Source organism: Myotis lucifugus, unplaced genomic scaffold, assembly GCF_000147115.1.
Source record: "Myotis lucifugus unplaced genomic scaffold, Myoluc2.0 scaffold_52, whole genome shotgun sequence".
Taxonomy (NCBI): domain Eukaryota; kingdom Metazoa; phylum Chordata; class Mammalia; order Chiroptera; family Vespertilionidae; genus Myotis; species Myotis lucifugus.
In genome coordinates, this window is record NW_005871100.1 from 1,675,050 (window position 1) to 1,699,364 (window position 24,315).

At 50.1% G+C, this 24,315-nt stretch overlaps 1 protein-coding gene across 2 annotated transcripts; it reads right to left on the reverse strand.

The window, feature by feature from the left end:
• Window positions 1-1,124: 1,124 nt before the first annotated feature.
• MTURN (maturin, neural progenitor differentiation regulator homolog) lies at window positions 1,125-24,315 on the reverse strand. Of its 2 annotated transcripts, none has more exons than XM_014455859.2 (3): window positions 23,978-24,315; window positions 13,718-13,798; window positions 1,125-6,450 (listed from the first exon to the last, which is right to left on the reverse strand). In XM_014455859.2, the coding sequence occupies exons 1-3, from the start codon at window positions 24,137-24,139 to the stop codon at window positions 6,340-6,342; spliced, it is 354 nt and encodes a 117-aa protein (XP_014311345.1). In that variant the 5' UTR covers window positions 24,140-24,315; the 3' UTR covers window positions 1,125-6,339. The 2 variants fall into 2 exon arrangements, with proteins under 2 accessions (XP_014311345.1, XP_006088806.1); XM_006088744.3 differs by having other exon boundaries at window positions 13,718-13,840; window positions 23,978-24,298.

Below are 24,315 nucleotides of genomic sequence, written 5' to 3' on the forward strand. Positions count from 1 at the left end.
CCACCGACTTCAGAGATCACTGAAAAGGGGGAAATGGGGGTTGTTCTAATGCCAGTCCCTGCATTTCAATAAAGAAGCCAATCTGGCCCTAGGCGGTTTTGCTCAGTGGATAAAGTGTTGGCCTGAGGACCAAAGGGTCCCGGGTTTGATTTCAGTCAAGGTCTTGTACTCCGGTTGCAGGCTCCTCCCCAGCCCGGGCCCTGGTCCGGGCACATGCAGGAGGCAACCAATCAATGTGTTTCTCTCACATCGATATTTCTCTCTGTCTTTCCCTCTCTCTTCCACTCCCCCTAAAAATCAATGGAAAAATATCCTCGGGTGAGGATTAAAAAAAAGAAGCCAATCTGAGTTTTAAAAAGCATACCTGTGAGTGATCAAGTAATAGTAATAAGGGAATTTCCCCATAAGAAAGGCTTTGTCTGGGGAAGACCATACCGCACCCAGCTGAGTCAGAATGGGACTGAGCGAGGTTTGGGCCGCTTGCACAATTGCCAACAACAGGCACGTTGACAACAAAGAACCACACGTTATCTAAAACACACACACACACACACACAATATGCTGGCCTATTAAGGCGGTCGCAAACCTAATTTCACAATCTATAGAGACCTATTCATTTGAAGAAAGAAAGTTATTCTTCATCAAATAATGGGACTTCCCACCAACTGGCAGACTTATTCTTTAAATGCTATTGTTTACCGGATAGCAGTCACTGGGAGGAAAGTAGTGGGAAAAGGTGTCAATGTCATCATAGGACGACCACATCAATTTCTAATTGATGCCACAAAGGATTCCTAAGTAGGAGAGGAAAAAAAGGGTCCCCACATATAAACCTAAAGGACTAGTGTGAAGGAAGAGTGGAAAATTACTGAATACCAGCAACGGCATCAGAATAGGTACATTCACTTCTCAAAACACATCCATTATTAACATTTGAATCCTATCAGTGGTTCCTATACCCCTCCCTCTCTCCCTCATCACCACCCACCCCTTCCCGCCACCAGCCCAACAACAGCAACCACAAAGCTGGCCAATGGTCCTTATTCTTGCTCCCGATTTTATCACAGGATGTGCCCCCCAGGACCAGCCAGGGTGCAGGGAGTAAGAAAGAGGCAACCGCCACGGTGTTTGGAAGGCTCTTTAATAGCAAGCGTATGGTAATTACATCGTTGGATGAGGTCCCCTCTCCCGGGAGAAAGGCCCAGGTGTGGACAGGGTCCCGTTTCAGATTCACACGGCTGGAAGCATCTAACGAAGGGCAACAACGGTTGGCAACCCATTTCACAGTTTTGTCATTTACAAGAGATTTCTTTGAAAGGAAACGAAAGGCAAAGAAAGCATATACACCCTGTTGTTTTGTGTTCTGCCTAAGAAAAAACCCCAAACGGTTCCTTGCTTATGCTTCTCATTCGATGGCTAAACTGCTTTTGTACACAGACGCAGACTGTTCAGAGTCTCAGATTCGTTCTCGAATTGACCATTTACGTTCTCCCCCAGGGAGCTGCTCCGTGCACAGAGTCCTGCACCCTGCTTCGTCCGCACGGCCGCCAGAAGGTGCTTCCGGTGAAAAATAAATCTTCAGAAACAGAAACGAGAGAAAAGAAAAAACCAGGGAAAGGCAGTTCTACCAAGAACAGACTGTCAGCTTTCTCTGCGGCACCGAGCCTCTCGAACACACAGTTCTCAGCAAATGAAATGTTTATTTTCCTGTGGCCTGGTGCCGCGTTTAACTGCTTATGCCTCCTCAGCCTCACAATGCTTTCAATGGGCTTTCTAACGCAAACTGTTCACAGCTCCTCTATTTTTGCAATCCAGATTTTAAAAAATATCAAAGACAACATATTATTTGACAATTTGCCCAGTGAACGTGAGCTGGAGCTATTTTGCCATGGGCACCACGTTGCCATGGACACCAGAGGCTACTGGCATCCTGGCGAGTGTGAGAATGGTTCTGCATCAATCTGAAAGACTTCAGCCTTTCCTGTGGTACCTGGTCTCACAAAGCCAAGATAGCGGGTTGAGTCTTTATGGAAGAGGACTCGTTTTTCTTTCAGAAAAGCTGTAGGCTTCTCTGGTAACCTGAAGATGAAGCCGCTGGCACTGGCATCTTGAGTTAACACTCACTCTAGGGGAGAGGAATATGCACCCCACCTGAGCTTTAATTGTGCTCTTTCTACAACCCTGGAGCTGGGTGCAGTGGGTGGGCCTCGCCCTCAGCCCGTGGGAGGGGCGTTTCCGACCCTAGGTCTCCTCAGCAGCTGAGAGCAAGACCAAGTTGGGTTCCCGTTCAGCCTGGCATGTGATTGGCGCCTCTCTGAGGCCTGTTAGCACTTCGGACAGATGGGCTTCTCTGGCTGACAGCTGGCTGACCCAGGACAAGGACTCCACCAAATTTACAGGACCCTTGTTGTCTCCCTGGCTGGGAGGCATTTTCAAACACGGACCTTGCCTCTGAACACTTGGGCAGGCAGCCCCTTTGAGCAAATCAGGCTCCTCGTGGGACAGCATGCAAAGAGTGTTCCTGGACCTCACATGATAACTGCCTCCTGGCTTTCTACTTTCTTTTTTAAAGACTCAGACCCGAATTCTGCCTTACTCATCTCCTCCCACCCCAGACTTAAGTCCTGCCTGCTCCCGCGTGCTTCCCAAGTCATGGGAACTCCCAAGTCACGGGAAGCTGTTGATGCCACAGTTTCCCAACGTGTCTGTCATCACATGCAAGGCAGAGTCCGGTGCTGTGGCACCACAGCTCCCCAGGTCCACACACGTGTGCCCCGAGGAGACAGAGACGACCTTTGGAGACGTGACTGTGCCCGAGAATGGCTTCCGCTAACGTGAAAAGCGGCAGTAATTAGAGAGGTCAGAGGTCTCCACTTAAGCACGCCAGGAACTCATGCTGGCACCAGGACACAAGGGGCATTCCTAAGGAAGAGGCCTGGTGTTCTAGTCACTGAAGAACAAGGACTACGTGCTGCTGAGCCTGGGGGCCTGGGGTGGACGCCTCAGTGTGACTGAATCCGAGTGTGGCAGCCTCGGTGTGGGTCTCACCTCCTTCCCTGGCTCCATCATTCACTCTCTGATTCCCTGAAGTCTGCTCAGGGTGATTATCAGAGAAAAGTAACCAGTAGCCATCAGAAACATGTCTCCATGACTCACTCAACTCCAGGACCAGGGTGTGGTAAGGTTTCGCAGGCCCGCAGCAATCAACAAGCAATCATTCATGTTCACACAGCTGCATACTCACTCACACAAATACACACACTCACACTCACTCCCCCACTGGATGAGATGGCAAAAAAGTCACAAGTCACCCCTTCCAGCTATTCTTCATGCAATTTCCCCTCTCAGTTAAGTTAAAGTTACTCCACTTCCAAAGCCGCAATCTGTCAGGGCACAACTAAGACGACACCTCCCACAGGCAGAGCATGTACAGCGGAGACAAGTCTGGTTTCTGTAACTCCTGGGGCCTGGCTCTCGCTAAGGAGCAGTTCCATCGGCCCCGTAGGGTCAGGTCCCAGCGGGTGTGGGCGCTCACAGACCAACAGAAACCTGTTCTACGGTAGGCCGGGGGCCAGGATCCTAAGGACAGTGAGATTCTGAATCTATTTCCTGCTCATTTCCCTTAATTGTTGCTCTTCAGACCCACACACATCTTAAGGCAGTTGTGGAAGAACAGTGGTTAAAGCAGGAAGGGCAAAATCCCTTATTTCAGGCCAGTTAAGTGACTTGCCCAAGGTCACGCGGTTACTGGCAGAGTCGGCACTAGAACCCAGGTGCCTCTCCTAACTCCCGGCCAGTGCTCCTCCCACTGTGCCCTGGAGCCTCCTGGGAACGTGTGTCTGAGTCTGTGAAAGTCCAGCCATGGGACCATGTCCATAACAGAGACCGCAGGCTGCTCGACCCGGTGACCGACCAGGTGCAACTGCGCTGTGCCAACCCTAACGCCACACACGACCCGGACGTGGGTGCGTGTGGCAGTGAGCCCTGGCGGGGAGGGACACAGAGAAAAGGAAGTTTAGAGGAAACAATTGATTTGTTAATGCCTTTTGAGGTTTTGCCAGGAAAGTAAGGAACATACAGCGATGTTATCCCCAACCCCTGGGGCAAAACAAATACCAGCTTTCTCCCCAGTCCAATGAACGGCTGAGTCTACCTCAGCTCAGTGTTTTAAACGCAACAGTCACATGAGAATACCAAAATGCATTTAGTCAAAACCTAACCCCCTTTTAGATAAAATAACGTTTTACAACCATGTCCATTCCATTTTCAAACATATGCACATTTAGGTTTTGAGCCTCTAGGACACACACATTCCAGTTTACCTTCGAGTGGAGCACACTAGTGGAGCGCCTTCATTTCAGCTGCAGAAGGCGAGCAAACACGAGAGCTACAGAAGGGGCGGCTTCCCACACACCTGTGCTCAGGCCTCGAGCCAATCAGATCCCAGCGAGCGAGCAAAGCCCGGCGCACGTTCACCGCATTGGATGAATCATCAAGGTTTGTTTTGTTAATAGGCTCCCTGGAAGGAAACTCATTTGACTTGAAATTAACCTTGACTGTGTTTTCCCAAGACAAGAAAAAATGTGGTTCTGACGCCCGGGTGGAAAGCACTATGTAATTTTACCCAGTGACTTAAAACTGCGGTGCACCATTTGACCACGAGCAGCCGGGCTCCTCCCAGCACCAATTAAACAGAAAATGCTGAGACCATCAGGTTTACACCGACGTGCCTGGAAGACAGACAAGACTCCCAGAAGCTCTGAAGCCTCTGCGGCTGCTGCTTTTTTAAATGTGTTTAAATCAAAACTTTCACAACCTAACAGGCACGCCTGTTAAAAACATCCCCACCCAGATGCTACGTTTAGCGAAATGCTGTAAAAGAGCATCGGCATCCATGTTGTTAGGACCAGAGATGCAGAAGGGCCCAAGAAAAGGAATATTTTGAATAAGTCCATGTTAGCATGACGAAGGGTTTCTCCCAGAAGTATTTGTTGGCTAAAGGATGACAGTCTTTTCTCTGTGAGTTAGCTGAGTATTGTGATCATTCAAACTTCCCCTCTGAACCAAGCTAACCTGCCATCGAAAGATTCCCACTTTTGTGTCACTTTAAATATTCACTGCAGCCCTGGCCAGTGTGGCTCAGTTGGCTGAGCATCATCCCATGCACCAAAAAGTTGCTGGTTCGCTTCCCAGTCAGGGCACATGCCAGGGGCTGTGGACTAGATCCCCAGTAGGGGGTGTGCAGGAGGCAGTCCATCGATGTCTCTCTCTCACATCCATGCTTTTCTCTGTCTCCCTTCCCCTCTCTCTCAAATCAATAAAAAAAGTTTTTTAAAAATGCACTGCAATTGAATTTTGAAGCACTTGATTACAGTGGGATCATTTTCTTGACTTTTTTTTTTTTTAAAAAAAGAATAAAAGACAGATTAAGAAAAAAGGATTCCATCATATTTTTTAAAAAATGTTATCCTGGTTTATTTTCCCATTAGATTTATCTATGGCTTCAAAGTTGACGTGGCCCTTGGATTTTAGATATTTTCATGATTTAACAAGTTGCCATCTCATTATAAAGAGAGAAGGTAAATGTTTCCTGTCATATGTGGGACGGTTTACAAACAGTCTAAAGAAGTTGGTAACTGGTGTCATCCCATTTATATTTTCCACTGTTAAGTCTTGGAATTAGCATGTTTTAAAATAACTGACCAGGCAAGTATGTTTATACAACCAGGAACCAGCTGCCACGTCCCCAGGTAACTCAGGGCTGGTCACACACCGGGAGGGTCTTCCCTCCCTCCCCTCTTCACCCAGAGCTGAGTGGCGATCCTTGTCTGCCCTGGTACTTGCACTTGTGCAGTGTAATGACTAGGTATTAAAACTCATGCTCTAAAAGCAAAAACGTTCACTTACGACACGTCACCAGGTACATACAAAGTGCAGACTGCAACTCTTCGCTGCCATGCTTTCCCTCCATAAAGTCGCCTGTGAGGACTCAAAACACATCCTTAATACATTCAGAGTTCCCTACACTCGAGTCAGTGAGTGTCAATTCCCCAACAGAAACTCAAGAGAGAACCGTCAGCCACAGAATGGACTCTAAATTAGAAACGGCCAAGGCTACCCAGACAACGCCATAGACACCCACTGACACGGGAGTCAAATGCAGGTCACTTCTGAGCGTAGCTCATCCCAGATATTTTGTGGTTGTTAAGAAGGTATTTCGTTTTAATTTGGAAGCTGGGAGTCAGGCGTCCTGCTGCTAAGAGCTAGCCCAGGAGCAGCACGCGAGCCCGCCTCGGGTACCACGGGGCTCACTCCTTGGCAGGTGGGCCCTTCCAAGTTTACTGCTGACTGACCCCCATTTGGGGGTGGTCCGCCTCTGGCTCCTCCTCCTCCACGTCTGCACTGTACTCTTCAAATGCGTCGTCATCAGCATCCGGAAGCCCCAGTAACTGCAGGGAGAGAAGAGAAGCAGCTGTGAGCCCCAAAGGCCCCAGGTAGGAAGGCCACAAAAGGCATCTGCTCCAAACTCAGCAGCACTTACAGGACTCAGCACAGCAGCTACGGATTTCCCATGAGAGTCTACCCAACAATTATGTTTATAAACTTATTAGAGGGAGATAACCCTTCAATGGACTGGGGCCCAAAGGGCTCGTTTTTATTGGGGAGCCCAGAGATTCTCTACTTTTAAGCATTAAAACATGACCCCTCCTCCCACCTATGCACAAAGATATGCTATCCACGCACACCCACACATCTGGGATGTTAGCAGCAGTACAATGACCAGTGCGACTGTCCCATCAAGATGTCAAAAATCGATTCCCCTCATTTTCTCCCCTAAAAACACAGCTGCTATTATTTATAACACACATGAAGAAATGTGGAAAAACTCTGAAAAGGTTCAACAAAGTGATTAAATAAATTATTGTGTTCCCAGAAGATAGAAATCTTATATAGCCACTTAAAATAGTATTTTTAATAATCTAATGATATAAAAATATGCTCACAATTGTGAAAAGAATGTATTTACATTATGATACATATTTCTTTAAGTTTGTACACAAATGCATAGAAAAAAAGAGTTCAATGAAATACATCCAAATTTTAAGAGCATTATTTTTAGGCATTGTGATTCTGGGTAAATTTTTTCCTTTGTGATCTTTTCATATTTTCCAAATGCTCTCTAGTCATCATCAGGGAAAGTCACAATAATCCACAGCAAACATTTTCTTAAAGCACTGGCTGGGCTTTGGTTGGAACTGAGTGCCATGAGCTGGGCTACATCAATATGAACAAGAAGCTCTGGTGTTGGCAGGAAGCCGTGACCTTGGGCACTCCTGAGCCTTGCCCGTGATCATGGGCATCCAGCCCCTGGCTCCTCGGTGAGATTACAGCATGCATGTGGCCAAAGGACTTCACGGTGACCTCATCCTTGGTCAGTCAGTTTGAGGCAACTTCACCAAATGGCCCTATGATCTAAGCTCTAACTGCATTAAGACACTAACATAAGATGGGCCACTCTGTTTGCTTGCACTGCCTCCCTTGTGCCCTGCCACGCCACCCCCACCCAACTCCCTTCCTTCTTCCTGCTCCTTCCCAACTCCCTAAGTGAGAAAAGGATAAAAGCAGAGTCCCAATCATGATCATGCCTTGACTGAAGTTCTCAAACCACAGCTCTGGCTGGTCTCACAGAGCCCTATGCACACACTCAGGGCAAGAGCGTCTGTTGGCACTCCCGGTCCACTGCGCATGTGGCCTGCCAGGGCGGCCACGGCCGACTGCAGACACGTGCCTTCTCCTTAGAGCGCTGAGTACAGAGCTGTCTCAAAGGGCCACTGTCGACTGGGAGCGGTGGGGCAGGAGGAGCACATCCAGCTCATCCCAATAGTTTGTAACAATCTCTTGAGCGGTTGGGAGAAGGAAGAAGCTCCTTGCCCTGACCACGGCCTCCCTTCCATATCTTAGTGGATGGAATGAAACATCAAGTTTGCCTCTCAAGAGAGAGGAGAGATGGTTGGTACCATGAACGCAGGTGACTCATATTCCGGTGTTCAGGTTTTATTTGAAAATCGAAATAAGTCAGACAGAAAGAGTTAAGAATCATATGAACTAGAATGTGCCTGGGATTCCAAACGATATCACCCAGACACGTGACTGTCTAGCATTCCCACCCCTGTCTCCATTCCCATGCATGGCGGGTAAGTCTAAATTTAACTTCTGGATCCGAATTGTGAACAGTCAAGATCTATCAGAGACAGGAGTGCAAACAGACTGGAGAGAATCCTGGAGCCCTTCCTCTCAACGCACCCACACAGTCTTAGGAGGAAAACGAGACAGGCCAAGAAATCCTGTCGTGTACATTTAAATGACTGCTGGTAGTTATGATCACTAATTCCTTTTTAATCGACTGGAAAAACCCTGTATGTTCTCTCTGGACAAGTGTTGGCATTCCCAGGGTCTTGCTGTCCACCAAGCTTCCTCTGAGCAACCTATGATCACACAGAATGGCGGTTCTCAACCTGTGGGTCGCGACCCCTTGGGGGTCGAATGACCCTTTCACAGGGGTCGCCTAAGACCATCGGAAAACACATATATAATTACATATTGTTTTGTGATTAATCACTATGCTTTAATTATGTTCAATTTGTAACAATGAAAATACATCCTGCATATCAGATATTTACATGACGATTCATAACAGTAGCAAAATTACAGTTATGAAGTAGCAACGAAAATAATTTTATGGTTGGGGGTCACCACAACATGAGGAACTGTACTAAAGGGTCGAGGCATTAGGGAGGTTGAGAACCACTGACACAGAACTTCTGGGGCCCATCCACCCCAATAGGATTGTCCGAGATGGTAGAGATGCCAACCCTTGAATTACAGTTCCATAGACCCAAGAGAGCATGGATTAACTGAAGGACTGAATAGGGGCTTTTTGGAAAGTGGTATAAACGAGTTGAAGCCACATTCGGTATGGAGATGCTAAAGCATTTGGGGCATTTGCCACCATTTATCTTACTGATCGTAATGCTGCTGGTACCAAGAGACCCAAGACCCGGGCAGTCTGTCTTCTTGATATGAGGAAAAGAAGAGGCAAGTGGCGAGATGACTAATGGGCAAGAGTAGTTGCCACTCTCTTACTTTTAGGGGCCATTGTATTTTCTGAAACACACACACAAGGGTTTGTTTATAATATAATGTGAGCAAAAAACAAAAGCCATAATCAACTTAAATTGGCACACGGCTTGGTTCGATTCCCGGCCCGGGTGCCAGCCCTCCTCCTGCGCTGAGCAGGTCCGGATCCTGCCCTTTCTCCAGGCCCCATCTCCTCATGAAGCCCCCGCCGGCTCTGCGTTACTCAGTGAGCCCACTCACCCCTGGCAGTCCTAGCCCTTCTAGCACAGTGTAGACCAAGCATGTCAAACTCGTGGCCCACGGGCCACATGCCTCTTTTATTTGGCCTGTGTTAGCCTTTGAGCTTGACATGCTTGGTGTAGACAAAATTAGCTTTTTAAAAAAACACAACATGCCGAAACCGGTTTGGCTCAGTGGATAGAGCGTCGGCCTGCGGACTCAAGGGTCTCGGGTTCGATTCCGGCCAAGGGCATGTACCTGGGTTGCGGGCACATCCCCAGTGGGAGATGTGCAAGAGGCAGCTGATCGATGTTTCTCTCTCATCGATGTTTCTAACTCTCTATCTCTCTCCCTTCCTCTCTGTAAAAAATCAATAAAATATATTTTAAAAAAACAAAAAAACCACACAACATAATTTCTGATTATAAATGTTTTCTGTGACATCACAGACAATTTAGAAAATACAGAAAAGAAGAACATAAATATCACCCATCACCCTGCCATCCAGAGGCTCTGCGGTCAGGCGCCCCCTGGGGGATGGAGTATCCACTTGTTCTCCTTACAGCACTAGGACAAATGCATCTAACACAGTGAGCGGAACACATTAGCTATTAAATGGTGGTTATCATTTTGCCCAAACCAATGGTGATAAACTTTTGACTATAATACCCCATCAATACCTCTTTCCATCCTTTACGGTAGCCAGGTGCCTCTGTTAAGCATGTGCTGACAGCACTTAGCAAATTGGTTTTTCTCTCCACCAAGAACCTACGAGTCCTATACAACATTTCACGAAGTCCTGCTCACTTCTCAACAGTATTCTAGTGTTGTAAATGCTGTCCTAAGTGCCCCACGAGAAATGCATCATTTAAGCATCACAGCAACCCTAAGATAACGACTGTCATTGTTTCCTAATCTTACAAATGAAGAAACTGAGAAACAGAGAGGTTAAGTAACTTGGCTAAGGTCACACAGCCATCAAGTGGCAGAGCTGGGATTTGAATGGCTGCCCCAGAGCCCGGGCTGCTCATCAATGAAGTATCCTGATTCCACATCACTGGGGAGAGAGCACAAACAACACCCGGAAGTTCACATCGCTAATGTCCTCCCAGGAAACAGCTCCCTAAAGACCCAGCAACGCGGAGAACGCAGAGCAGGGACTGGAACTCTCGGCGTGTTCTGCACAGAAAGCACCCGGCAGAGCGTCTGGACCAAAATAAACGCTCTGTCTTGTAACGTGGAGTTTCTCGGTGGTTTCTGTGTCTGTGTCTCCTTCCACAGCCAGCTCCGTGGGGGCAAGCGCGGGCACTGTGCCGTGACCTCACTCTCTAAAGCAGGGCTTGGGCAAATGCAGGTGACCGACACATATGGTTGAAAATGTGATGAAGAAGTAGAGGAAAAAGAGTAAAATGGCAAAAAAGGATAACTTTCATTTTTCCTTTTCACATCCAACAGCGGATATTGGGGTGGTGGTGGTTTTCACTGGGGGGAGGGCAAACAAGAGAAAGGGGGAGAAGCGCAGCCTACAGAGCTGGTGTGTGGAAACAGGCAGAGAGCGGCCGTGGCCTGCTCAGCCTCCGGGCAGGACGGCTGGGGAAGGCCAGGTGATGACCCCGCCCTGGGCCGTGCACGCAGGAGCGCCCGGCTGCAGCAAACTTAATTGACTCTGCTTGACTGATGCCCCAACGGCAGCAGAAAGCTGTCAACAGATGGATCTTATCTTTCTAGAGAGACTGCACAGGGCAGGGGCTGACGATGGGCTGGCCAAGGGAAACAGGACTCACAGCCAGGGAGGAGGCTGTTCTACGGTGAAAATGGTCCCCACGTGGCTTCCCTGACTGCAAACAAAAGCACCACGTTTTCAGGGAAACGATGTGCTGACGCTCACCTGCTTGACCGCCCTGCAGCACTGGGGCATGTGCTACTCCAGCAAATACTTTCCACTGCAACAGCGGCAAGACCCTCCCTGTGTCTTATTTCTAAATGCAACCTCCCTTAGGCAAAACAAACAGGTAGCTCTGGCTGCTATGGCTCAGTTAGTTGGGCATCGTCCTGTGCACCGAAAGGTTGCCAGTTCAATTCTTGGTCAGGGCACATGCCTGGGTTGTGGGCCTGGTCCCTGGTGGGGAGGCAAGCAGGAGACAGCTCATGGATGTTTCACTCTCACATTGATGTTTCTCTCTCTCTCTCCCTCTAATAAATAAATAAACAAATAGAAATTAAAAAAACCTATTTGAACCAAGTGGGCTTAGAAATTTTTAAAAATAAAAAACAAATTGGTTAGATGAATGATACAAATCAACAAAGTGTGGACAAAAGCCACTAAAATTCCAATTCTTGTAGTAATAGAGGGTTAAATGATTGGGACCAGCTCTCCCACAGGGAACCAAAAGCTGGATTAACTATGAAAAGTGCTTTCTTGGATACATTGAGGAATTCGGACCTAGAGGGGTAAACCTGCTTCTATCCTGAGGTCCTTGCTGACCGAGGAGAAGCAGTTAGAAACCTGACTGAATGGCTGGCCTATGCTAAGAGCTGGAGGACCAGTCAAACCCAGGGTCTCCCAGAGGAACAAACTGTGATGAACCACCCCCACGGTAAGCTGGGACCCCATAGGCCTATACCTTTGCTTTGGTCTGAATGTCTGTGTCTGAAGTTCATGTTGAAATTCTAACCCTTGAGGTGTTGATATGAGGAGGTGGGGCCCTTTGAGAGGTGGGAGGTGATTGGGTCGGGAAGGTAGATTCCTCATAAATGGAACCAATACCTTATAAAACAGGCCCCAGAGACAGCTCTCTCCTTCCACCAGATGAGTGACGATGAGGAGATGGCTGTAACCGGGATGTGGGCTCTCACCAGACACCAAGTCTCCTGGCCACCTGATGGTGCCTTCCTGGCCTCCAGAATGAGAGAAGTCAATCTCTCTTGTTTCTAAGCCACCCAGTCTGTGGTAGTTGTTTAGCAGCCTGATGGGGGTGGGGGTGGGGCCTAAGACAGCTCTCAGGACAAGGATCAACTAGGAGGAGGCAGCCCTGCAGCCTGGCTTGGCATCACCTGCAGAGCCTGAGAACCACAGGCCTGCCATTGTTCAAAGGCATTCTCAGGCCAATAGGCCTAAGCCCTGGCAGAAGCAAACAGCCCCCGCCTCACCTCCCTTAGGAAGGTACCTTCATCAAGGGCCTCAATTTATTCTTATATATAAATTTTCAAATATATAAATCCAACGCTCAAAGAAACACAATAGCAGGAGTGAGAACAGTCAAAACAAATGGCAACAAACAGACTTACAAATCTTGAAATACTGGACTATCAAACACAGTCTCTCATGCAACCATGACTACTATGTTCAGAGAAATTGAAGACAAGCTTGACAATTTCAGCAGAGAAGTGCACACTGTTTTAAAAGATTTGAAAAAGAAATGAATAGAAATTCTAGAGCAAATATCCTGACCACATAGAGTCCAGAGGGCAAGGAATTGAACTCGGCAGAAGTGTGGGGCCACTGGCTCTATCTTCCAATAATGATAAAGGGAAACAGGTCACTTTCACAATAGGGTGAGTATTCATTTTACATGCTTTTCAGCAAGAATGAAGGTACTGCTAGCTAGACACAAACATAGATTCCTAAATCCTAACGGGTGGTGGTGGTTGGGTGGACAAGCTCTCTATGGTAAGTTTATAAAGACAAAAGAATAGGACCCTTGCCCTGGTTGGTTTGGCTCCGTGGATAGAGCATTGGCCTGCGGACTGAAAGGTCCCCGGGTCAATTCCAGTCAAAGACACATGCCCAGTGTGGGGTGTGCAGGAAGCAGCCAATCAATGACTCTCTCATCATTGATATTTCTACTTCTCTCTCCATCTCCCTTCCTCTCTGAAATCAATCAAAATATATTTAAAATAAATTAAAAGAAAAAGAATAGGACCCACACCCAATTTCATGCCCACGGGTGTGGAGGTACCTCCTTTGTGTAGCCTTCTGGCCGCCCCCTGGATATAGGCCTCACCATTGTAAAGACCTGCAGCGCACTTCCCAGCAAGTTGGCTGTAAGACTCCGGGGTGAGGACAGGGATACTCAGTTGTCTCACGAAGGCTGTTTGCTTCCCACCCTATCAGCGATTCTTAACTCCAGTGATGCTAGAAATAACCCTCGTCCCTACACCGAACAGCTGTGTCACATCCCGTTCCCCCGCCCTCCCGCCCTCAGCCACCCTCCAGAGCTGCTATCTTTAAGCCACCAAGCAGACAAGAGACAAACAATTAGTCATCCCAGATTTTGCCCAATTTCCCCACCATCCACATTTTTTCAAAGGACAATCCGGGTAGAAAACAAGGACTTTAGAAGCCGGGCGGGCACCTACGGGTCTGAAAGACTTGAAGACTTTTTCCAAGACTTCCTGGAGCGTCTTCTTGCCGCAGGAGGAGATGTAGTCCTGTGCGAGCTGCAGGAAAGGCAGGCAGTCCTCGCTCTCACTCCACACGTGCTGGTGCCGAGGGGCGAGGGAGAGGAGAAAACAGACACAGTCATTACACACAGTGCGAATCCAGAACGCCAGAGAGAGCTTTTCCATCACAGGAACTGGAAGAAGGCCTCCATTCCAGAGTAAGATGCATATGGTCACTGACTTGCTTGCTCTGAAAGGGATCGGAAAATGCAGACCCTATTGCCCGGCCAGTGTGGCTTGGTGGTTGAGCATCGACCTTATGAACCAGGAGGTCACAGTTCAATTCCCTGTCAGGGCGCATGCTTGGGTTTCGGGCTCGATCCCCAGGGGCATGCAGGAGGAGCTGATCAATGATTCTCTCTCATCATTGATGTTTCTCTCTCTCTCTCTCTCTCTCTCTCTCTCTCTCTCTCTCTCTCTTTGGGCTCGATCCCCAGGGGCATGCAGGAGGAGCTGATCAATGATTCTCTCTCATCATTGATGTTTCCCACTCTCTCTCTCTCTCTCTCTCTCTCTCTCTTCGGGCTCGATCCCCAGTGTGGGGCATGCAGGAGGAGCTGATCAATGATTCTCTCTCATCATTGATGTTTCTCTCTCTCTCTCTCTCTCTCTCTCTCTCTCTCTCCTTCTCCCTTCCTCTCTAAAATCAATAAAAACATATTTTAAAAAAAGAAAAGGCAGGCCCTGTGCTCCTGGTCCATAATCTCACCTGCTCAATTTGCAACAGATCTGCTCATGCGTTGTAAAAAGGGCATTGGGGTCAACAGCCCCCACCCACGATGGCCACTGCCCCCCCTTCCAGGGCAAGCCAAGGGCGGCTTTCAACCAGGAGGGAGCGGAAACCAAGAGCCTGCATGATCCTTGACTTTGCCTTCGGCTGTGGCTGAAGGATTAATTAAACATAGTTTGTAACCACTAACTTGGAACAAGACATTCTTTACCCAGATTAGCCTGTGAGCGGGGGTGATGGTAAATTTATTTCAAAATGAAATGAATTTAGGAGAATACACAGAAAAGTCATCACTCAGTCACTGGGGGGGGGGGGGGGGGCATAGGGGGGGGCAGGGAGACTTCTGGAAGTTCACCTTCCCTTAAAATGCTTTAAGAAGGCTCACACCCAAGCCTCACTTCACAATGTGAACCTACACCCAGGGGAGACTGGCTCTAGGTTTTACATTTTTCTTAAGGCTAGACAAGTTTTTCTTTTTCTTTCTTCTTTTTTTTTAATCCCCGTGAGGATATCCATTTTAGCACATCTTTAGGACTAGACAAGTCTCTCCCATAAATGTTCCAGGATTTGGAATAAGCCCAAGAAACAGGCATGAGATCTAGATGAGGAAGAGACAGGCCATGGGCTACCAGGAGAACGTCAGGATGTGTATCAGTTATCAAAAATCACAGTTTAGAAGGGACCAACTAATGACAGCTCAACACTGGTTTTTAAAAAGTATAGAAGGCCCAGCCGGCATGGCTCAGTGGTTGAGTGTTGACCAATGAACCAGGAGGTCACCGTTTGATTCCCGGTCAGGGCACATGCCTGGGTTGTGGGCTCGATCCCCAGTAGGGGCTGTGTAGGAGGCAGCCGATCAATGTTTTTCTCTCACCACTGATGTTTCTATCTCTCTTTCTCTCCCTTCCTCTCCGAAATCAATAAAAATATATTTTAAAAAGTGTAGAGGTACAGGAAGAGGGAGACATTGGCAGCTGGGAATAAGAAGCAACAACTAAGCAGCAGGAGATGAGATTTATTTGGAGAAAGGGTCCATATCAAGCACATACTTACTCCCTCCCCTTAATACAAATGATTAGGGCAGTGGTTCTCAACCTTCCTAATGCCGCGACCCTTTAATACCGTTCCTCATGTTGTGGTGACCCCCAACCATAAAATTATTTTCGTTGCTACTCCCTAACTGTGATTTTGCTACTGTTATGAATCGTAATGTAAATATCTGATATGCAGGATGTATTTTCATTGTTACAAACTGAACATAATTAAAGCATAGTGATTAACCACAAAACAATATATAATTATATATTCAATATGTGTTTTCCGATGGTCTTAGGCAACCCCTGTGAAAGGGTCGTTCGACCCCCAAAGGGGTCACGACCCACAGGTTGAGAACCGCTGGACTAGGGCATCACCCCAGAAAGTTCGTGCCCATCACTCAATACACACACTTCGCTGTCTTCCCCCTCATGGCAGCGTTTCCAAGAACTAGATCTACACACTTCCAATACTGCTCAGACCTAAGGGAGACTAATGAGGCGCGATGTGCCATCTTCACAGCCAATTATGTGTGTTTCATAGAAGCCAAGGCCCATTTCCCACACACGCTGCTCGGGTCCAGCAGACTCCCAGGGTAGCTTTTGACTCGACCTAATAACGCTGTAACTTCGACATCCTCTAACTCAGAGAACAGTTCAAACACGACTCCCCATTAGAGACCCTTAAAGTTGTGGGGCCACTGAAATGCCATCTATGCAACAGCCTCTCCCAGTGTACGAAAGTGGGCAGTACAAAGTGCTCTCATGTCCATCATCGAACTTGATTCTTAATCGGCGGGGATTCAGCAAGAACAAGAAAGTCCACTTTAAGGCACGTCTGCTCAGCACCCACGCTCACGCTTAAATGTTAACAAGTGTATTTCAAATTCTTATCCGAGTTAAAGATGGGACTACCATCTAGTACCACACAGGAAGGAGACTTTTAGCCTGACCTCCCTGGACCTGAAGATGAGAGAAAAAGCAGCAAGTCTAGTACGTGCCTGACACCGTGCCTGGCTGGCAGGCAGCAGCTGTTCAGCACCGAAGTACCCTTCGCCTCTGGAGTGTGCGGGAAAATGGGGGTGGGGGTTGGCCTTTCCACCTGCCACATGACTAAGGTCACACGCTGAGCAAATCGGACACCCACTGAGACTTCCCCAAGGACACTATCCAAGGCAACTGGGGTGGTAGCTCGTTCAGAAGTAGGTGGACTCGTGGACATGTAATTTCTTCAATTACAAAGTAAACGAAGGAGTGCGTCTCTCACAGCATCAGCATCGCACCCACCTCTGCGTGGAAACCGGCCTGTTCCTCTGCGAGGTGTCATTAGGGCATCTCTACCAGGAGATGGTTCATGCCACAGCTTTCATTGCTCCGCTTCCGGAGTTGTTGGCTTGTGAATATATTTTGGAGAAGAATTAACACCCAATAAAGGGTGTCCCATCCAGTCTGCCCTAACTTCTCTCATTTGGCTAACTCACCCTGGATTCCCTGTCGTGTTCGTTTAAAAAACCAAACAAAACAGTTTTTACTAAATCCCTGCCCATGTGATAAGGTGAGAGAGCACAGGGTTTGGAAAAAGACAGACTCAGGTGTACATGGCCCCTCAAAAGACACCACGAATGGTTTCAAATCCACTGTATCTCACAACAGAAGTGTTCGTTTTATCTTTTTGAAATTGTTTCCTTCCCAAACTAACCAAGGCCATCAGCAAAGATCCATAGAGTACAAAATGTGATGACCTAAAAAACAAGTCTGCGGTTGGGAAAGTGAGGACAAAGGGGAACAACGGAAGGAAAGTAGAACCCAGGGCGATGAGGACACACAGTGCAAGGTGGACGGGCCTGGCCACGTGCTGAACAGGACACAGACTTGCCTCCAGAGCCCCGTGGGAAGGCAGGAGATAGTGCCCGAGGCAGTGCCCCCGGATCAAACAGCCTTCAGAACCAATGGGCAAGGGGCTGGGGGCAGGATGGTGACCTCTTAGGAAAAAGAGAGGGACCCGTGCCAACACCAGGGCAGGGCAGGAAGGACGTCAGGTGGGTGGGCTGATGCCCCTGGAATCAGGATGTGGGTCTAATCGTGTCCAGAGACAAATGGGTGACTGAAGGCCGGAGTCCTGAGCCTAGGGCTTGGGCGGCCTTCATGACTGAAACTCGGGGAGTGTTTGAAGGACCTGCAACCAAATACCCACTTTGGCCGTGAAAACAGGGGTCAGAGAACGCTTGGCTTTGAACAGTGTGCAGTGGTCCCCGGGCAAATGTAAAAGTAGGCACAGATGTCTGGGCTTTGCGATGGGGTTGTGTCACCACAGAAGAAATGCCAAGCAAGGGATCCGTGAAGGGGAGGGCTTCAGGGGTCTCCAGCTTTAGGGTGCCAGTCACCTGGAGGTTTATTAAAACACAATGACATCACCGGGTCCCACCGGGCCTGTCTGATGGGAGCAGGGCTGAGAATTTGCATGCCCAACTGGCCCCCAAGTGATGCTCAGGCGGCAGGATCTGGGGCCACACCCTGAGCGCCAGAAGCAGAGCAGAAAAGAAATTAACTTCCAAGGTTGTGGGGGCCGGAGGGGAGGTGAGCATTACTGACTACAAGCAAGTCCAAACCGCAGGTTGGCTGAAGCTCCAGAGCAGCCTCTGCCTCCTGACAGATTCCAGCCCGTTAGGAGCTGCCAGTCCCCGGTGGGAGCCTGGGCTTTGGGACAGGCCATCTAGGCCCTTCCTTCTGTTGTTAGGTTGGGCTGGAGTTTGTCATCCAAGCTTGCCCCGCTTCAGACAAGAGACCGTGTCCTCTGCAACTAGGAAAAAGAGCTCCTTTCTGCTTTCTGCAGTGTAGACGGCAATGTCCAGCGTCTCCAAAAATGGTAAGAGAAGATCAAGGTCATTGAACCCTACAATGATCTTCTCCAGCACCCAGGGCCTTGCCACGGGCCTCACGCTCACTGTGGTCCTGACTTGAGAACTTTCTGGCATCAGCAGTACCAGGGGATCCATTTTAAGTTTTGGCAGCTTAATCCCTAGTGGACTGCGGTCCACAGAAGAGATGGCATAAGATAAAAGCCAGGAGCCATCTCAGGCATGTCTCTCCTTAACTATGTGACCAAGTAACAACCTTTTGATTCTGGAGAAAATAGAACTTGTTGAAAGAGATGGCATTGTGTTTACCTGGTGGGATACTGGAGAGAAAGCCCTTTCTTGGCTAATTTAACCTCTACCCTCCGACACGCAGACTTCTGCACAGGGTGGGAAGAGCATGGCTGGCCGTCCCCATGACCTGCTCCTTATGTCAGCCACTGATCTGTTTTACCAGGGAGGTTACTGAGGCTCAGAGAGGTTACGCAACTGGTCTGCGATCACACAGGGAGCACGGAGCAAAGCCAGGACATCATCAGGGGTGCATGCCTTCAACCTCAACTCCTTCATTTGCAGGACACAGAAAACAAGAATACTCACAGGAAGGTTACCAAGGTCCTAGGAGATACCCAACAGACTGACTCTCGTTAGCAAGGGTCCAATCAGTGTCTATTCACATGGACCTGAACTCACATTACATAACGTGACCCTCCCCAGGATTAGCCACTCCATGTGTATAAGAAGGAAGGACATGTCTTTGTTCCTGAAACAGTCTCTCTATACATATGCTCAGCCACTGTGGAAAGCTCTGCAGTCTACAACTATTCCCCGCTTAATCCTCACCATAATAATGCAGTACAGATGCAATTGCCCCCCCGCCCCCCACAGATGAGGAAACCGGGGGTAGAGGTTAAATGAGACAAGGGCTTTCTCTCCACTATCCCACCATGTAAACACACTGCCTTCTCATTTCAACAAGTTCTATCTTCTCCAGAATCAAAAGGTTGTTACTTGGTCACATAGTTAAGGAGAGACATGCCTAGAAGGGAAACGGAGAAAACAATACAGGCATAGCCCTACACACATAAAGTTACCTTAGTTTTCAATAAATAAAATCTGTTAATACTATGACAACTGAGGTCTTTGTTTTTGTATCGAGGAGGGATTCAACTACACATTTCAGATCCAAACATGTGTTGATGGGTTGGCAGAAAAAGTAGGACAAGGGGGGAGTCGTTCCTTGGCCCCGTCATTAGCGCCCAGGCCCAGGGAGGGGCAGGGCGGTGCTCCTTGTTCAGAGTCCCTTCCTCCTGGCGAGGGCAGGAGACAGCGGAGGGGCTGCCGTGCCCACCTACTCAAGGGCCCCTCTGTCAGGCTGGTACATTAGTGGCTGCCACCACCCTGCTCCTCAAACCTGGCAGAGCCCTCAGGACTCTGAGTTGGCAGAAGAGCAGCACGTGCCACCTGTCTGTGACCCCCGGCCCCTTCCCATCTGTAAGCAGGCAGAGCCAGCCCTGTCCTTGAACCTCCAGCTTCATTCTATCCCAGCACCTGACATCACGGGCCCTCCACAGGGAGAGGCCGGAACCAGGGCAGCAGTTCGGAAAGGGACAGCGTGAACTGGGTGGCCTGTGAAGCGAGAAGGGGACAGAGTGCACAAGGGACCCGGGAGCTGCCAACACGGAGGGGAAATAAAAGGAAGTCCTTGTTCCCAGGCCTCCGGAGCGCCTGGCCTTGGTCCTGCCTGTGGGACACTCTGCAGGGTGGAAAGGACAGGCCTCTGGGCTTGGGCTCAAGTCCTGTCACGTCTTAGTGGCACAGTCCCCATGAGCCCCTTGCACTCACTGAGCCCGTTTCCTCGCCTGTGACATGGGGATGAGAATACCTACCTCACAGAATTCTTAAGAGGCTCAAGAAGCCGCCCTTGAACCCAGTCTGAACTGGGTCCCCAGCTGTCACTCCTGGGCTGCTGTTTTCAGAGCAGGGCTATGGTTCAAGTGCTCTACCCCTTAACAGCTGTGGGGAGTTAACCCTGCTGCACTTCATTTTCCTTATCTGTAAAGTGGAGATAATTCTAGAGTACCTTACAGATTACTAAGAGTCAATGAGTTCCTATAAGCGAAGGATTAGAGCACTGGCCAATACACAGTAAACTGCACATGGGTGGAGCTGTTATTGTTTTCTGATGCTGTCATTCTTGAAATTTAACATCTGCACTAGACTGACGTGCATTCATTCTTATAAACACAGAGCACCTTCCACGTGTCTGACAGTGTTCCAAGCGCTGGGATGCAGTGATGACCAAGACAGACAAGGTCATAGCTCTAGGAGGCTAAGTCCAGTGGGGGAGGCAGAAAAGAAACTATATACGTGAAAGAGACTGTCAAGTACTAACCAGTGCTATGGTAAGACTAAAAGAAGGTGAAGGATTCCCCCAGGCCTGACTGGCGTAAAGGAGCTAGCCATGTAAAGCGGGGGAAGAACGTTCTAGCAGAGGGAACAGTGATACAAAGGCCTTCTGAGTGCGGCGTGTCTGCAGACCAGGAAGGCCCTTGTGGCAGGAACACAGCAAGCAAGGCGGATGAATGGCCCCAAATGAGACCGGAAAGGAGGCAAGAGACAGATCATGCGTGGGCTTGAAGTCAGGCTAGGTGAGGTGGGAGGGCTGGTGGCATGATCTGGATTATATTTTAAATAGATCTGGACACACTTGGGAGTCACCCCATTTTAGGCACTTTTCCAAACAGCCCACAAGTAAGTTACTAATGTTGTCGTCCCTGTGTTACAGCTGTGGGAATCATGGCGTAGAGATTAAATAACTTCCCCTAAGGCATGAAGTTAGATGTGGGGAGCTGAGGTGCAAACCCAAGGAGCCTGACCCCAGAGCCTGCCCGCTCCTAACCACTAACCAACACTGTCTTAGACGGTGGAGTGAGGGCCGAGACCCTGTTTGTATTCCAGGTAGCCCAGGCCTGGTGCAGAATAAGCCCTCCATAAATGTCTGTTGAATGAACGATGTGAAGACACTCTGTACACTGAGAAATGCCATGTCAATATTCTTATTAAGAAATCCTTCAGGTTTTAGAAATTCCAACCATCTCAAGTTCCTTTTTTAATGCTGAACAGGCTCTCCTGGGAAAGGGAACCCAGTGCAGTGAGGACATTTACTTGGTGCCTGAGGTCCTTTAACTAGAGGCACACGGCGGCTCCACAGACCTGGCCTGGGGAAGACCGGAGAGAGGTCTGCGAGCCAGCGGTTGGTCATTGGTCTGGTCGCATCTGGTCCCTGAGGGCCTCTCTAAACGGAGAGAGGAAGTCCCTTTCCCATCTTCTTTCTTCCTCATCTATTTCATTGTCAGTGAATGAATACAGTCAAGCATTTTCCTCCTCCAGGTGGGAAAACATTTAAAATATGGGCGGTCTTGAAAAGGCCTGATATGCATAATGTTTCTGAATGGCTCGAGGTACTTATTCAAGACAAGAGAATGGCCCTGCACTTTCCCACCCGCTTACTCTCCTTGGAGTAATTTATTTGGTTGCCTCCTTCAGTCCCAGAGGGAGGCCGCATGGGACGCTCCCCATAAAATCCAGGACCTTCAGAGTCTCTTGCCCTAGGTCACAGTAAGGAGGGGGGAAGGCCACTGGGGGGCTAGGGAAGCCCCAGGCTGGGAGGGACTCCTAACATGGCAGTCAGTTGGACCCTGGCGCCCTTGCCACTCGATCCCTGGGGCTTCCTCTCACAATGGAGCAAATCCCCCTTTAATGGCTCCCACTCCTCCCAGTAACAAATAACACTTATTCTAACCACAGCCCACAGTGAGTGTTCTTCCATAGATTTATAGCTTCCTTGCTCTTCACAAGTACCTGTGATGGGGGCACCCTGACTTACTTCATGTGACAAGTGAGAACATTGAGGCTCTTTAAAAAAGCAAGACAAGCCCTAGCTGGTTTGGCTCAGTGGATAGAGCGTCAGCCTGCGAACTGAGGGGTCCTGGGTTCGATTACGGTCAAGGGCACAGGCTCTGGTTGTGGGCTCCATCCTCGGTGGGGAGTGTGCTGGAGGCAGCCAATCAATGATTCTCTCTCATTGATGTTTCTATCTCTCTCTTTTTCTCTGAAATCAATAAAAATATATATTAAAAAAAAGAGAGAGAGAGACAAGCTTTAAACTCAGAGAACCTCAGATCCAACCTCCGATCCAAATCTGTGGGGCCCTGGCTGTGGGGGGCTGTTAGGTGCTTTATCTATCCAATCTTCTGGGCCCTGGCTTTATACCCATTTTCTGGATGTGAAAATTGAGCTGGGTGACGGCAACGGACCCGAGTCACAGAACTCAAATCTGGCTGTCACCCAAGGACATCCCTCTCCAGAGTGCCCAGGGCTGGGGCCCAGATGGGGTGGGTGGAGGGGGTGGGCGGAGCCTGCTTTATGGCCAGGGCCACCTCTCCGGGACCGAGAAACGTGGTCTTGCTGTCTCTCTGTAACTCCTTTGAGAACTTTCCAGTCGGTGGTAGGCGCGCGCCGGCGTGGACCTGGGCACGGCTTTGTCTCGCCCACCTGAGGGGCAGGGCCGGGCGGTGTCTAGGCGCCGCCCTGCCTCCATCTGCTGCAGCGGCAGCAGCGCCAGCTCCAGGCTCAAGCCTGTGACCACACCGTAACCCGAGTCCACAGCCGCCTCCATCTTACATCTGGGGACCCTGACACCCCTGACACCCCAACCCCCGTCCTTACAAACACTTCATGGAGCGCCAAGGCTTCCCATCCCCACCCCCCTGTCCTCCTCATCCCCTTCCTAAACTGCCAGCGCCTAGATCCCAAGTGGGCGCAGGACGCAAAGTCAGAGATCTGGACACAGCAGTTCCAGGTCCCGTCCCTCTGCGCCCGGGGCAGGAGCGGGGCTGGGGAATTCCCTCTCATCTGGGCAAACCACAGGCTTGGGGGAGGGGTGCGCGGCGGGCGCCGCAGCCGGACAGAAACCGCTCAGAAGCTCAGAGAGGAGCCATGGAAGCACAGGGAATGGGCGTGCCTGAGTGTGCGTGTATGTGTGCGTGTGTGTGTGTGTGCGCGCGCGCGCACGCGCGCGTGCGTTTTTAAGATCCGGGGTGTAATTCCGCAAAGAAGGTCCAGGAGATGGGGCACCGCTAGTGTGGACAGAGGCTTTGTGTCCAAACACGCGGCGCAGGGAATAACCCGGGGAGCGGGTGGGGTTCCCCAGGCGGGGGCAACTGGAAGCCTCGTGTCCGCGCATCGGGAGGGAACGGGATTCCTCACCCGGACGGGGCGAGTGGGTGTAGGAAGCTCCGGACTCTGGATCCTGCGGGAGGGTTCGTGCGGGGCGGGCCGGGCCGGTGCGCGGTGCTTTGGGGTCGCGTCCCTGAAACAGCCCCCCGAAGCCCGGCCCTCCGGATCCTAAGGGCGCCCCTACCCGCCGCCCACCCGCCCCGCCCGGAGCCTGATACCGGAGCAGCGGGGTGCGCGGCGGCGCCCGGTTACGCCCTCCCACCTCGCGCCCCGCAGCCTCCCTCGCGCGGATGCGGTCCCTCCCACAACCACTCACAAAATTGTCCCCGCAGCCGTTGTCCGGACACAGCACGTAGAAGGAGACGCCGGGGTCGGCGTAGAAATCCATCCTGCGCTCGGTCTCCTCCGTGGCGATGAGCTCGAAGGGCGTGTTGGAGCACCATTTCTCCGCGACGTCCGCCAGCTGCTGGAAATCCATCCTGCCCGCCGCGCCCTCGCCTCCTCGCCGCCGCCTCCCGCTCCCTCCGCCTCCCGCCCGCCCTCCTCTCCTCGGCGTCCTCCTCCCGGGCCGGCAGCGCGCGGCTCCGCGGGCTCCGGGGCTGGCGGCGGAGCCGGGCGGGCGCGGAGTGCCCTGGTCCGGGCTCCTCCCGGCGG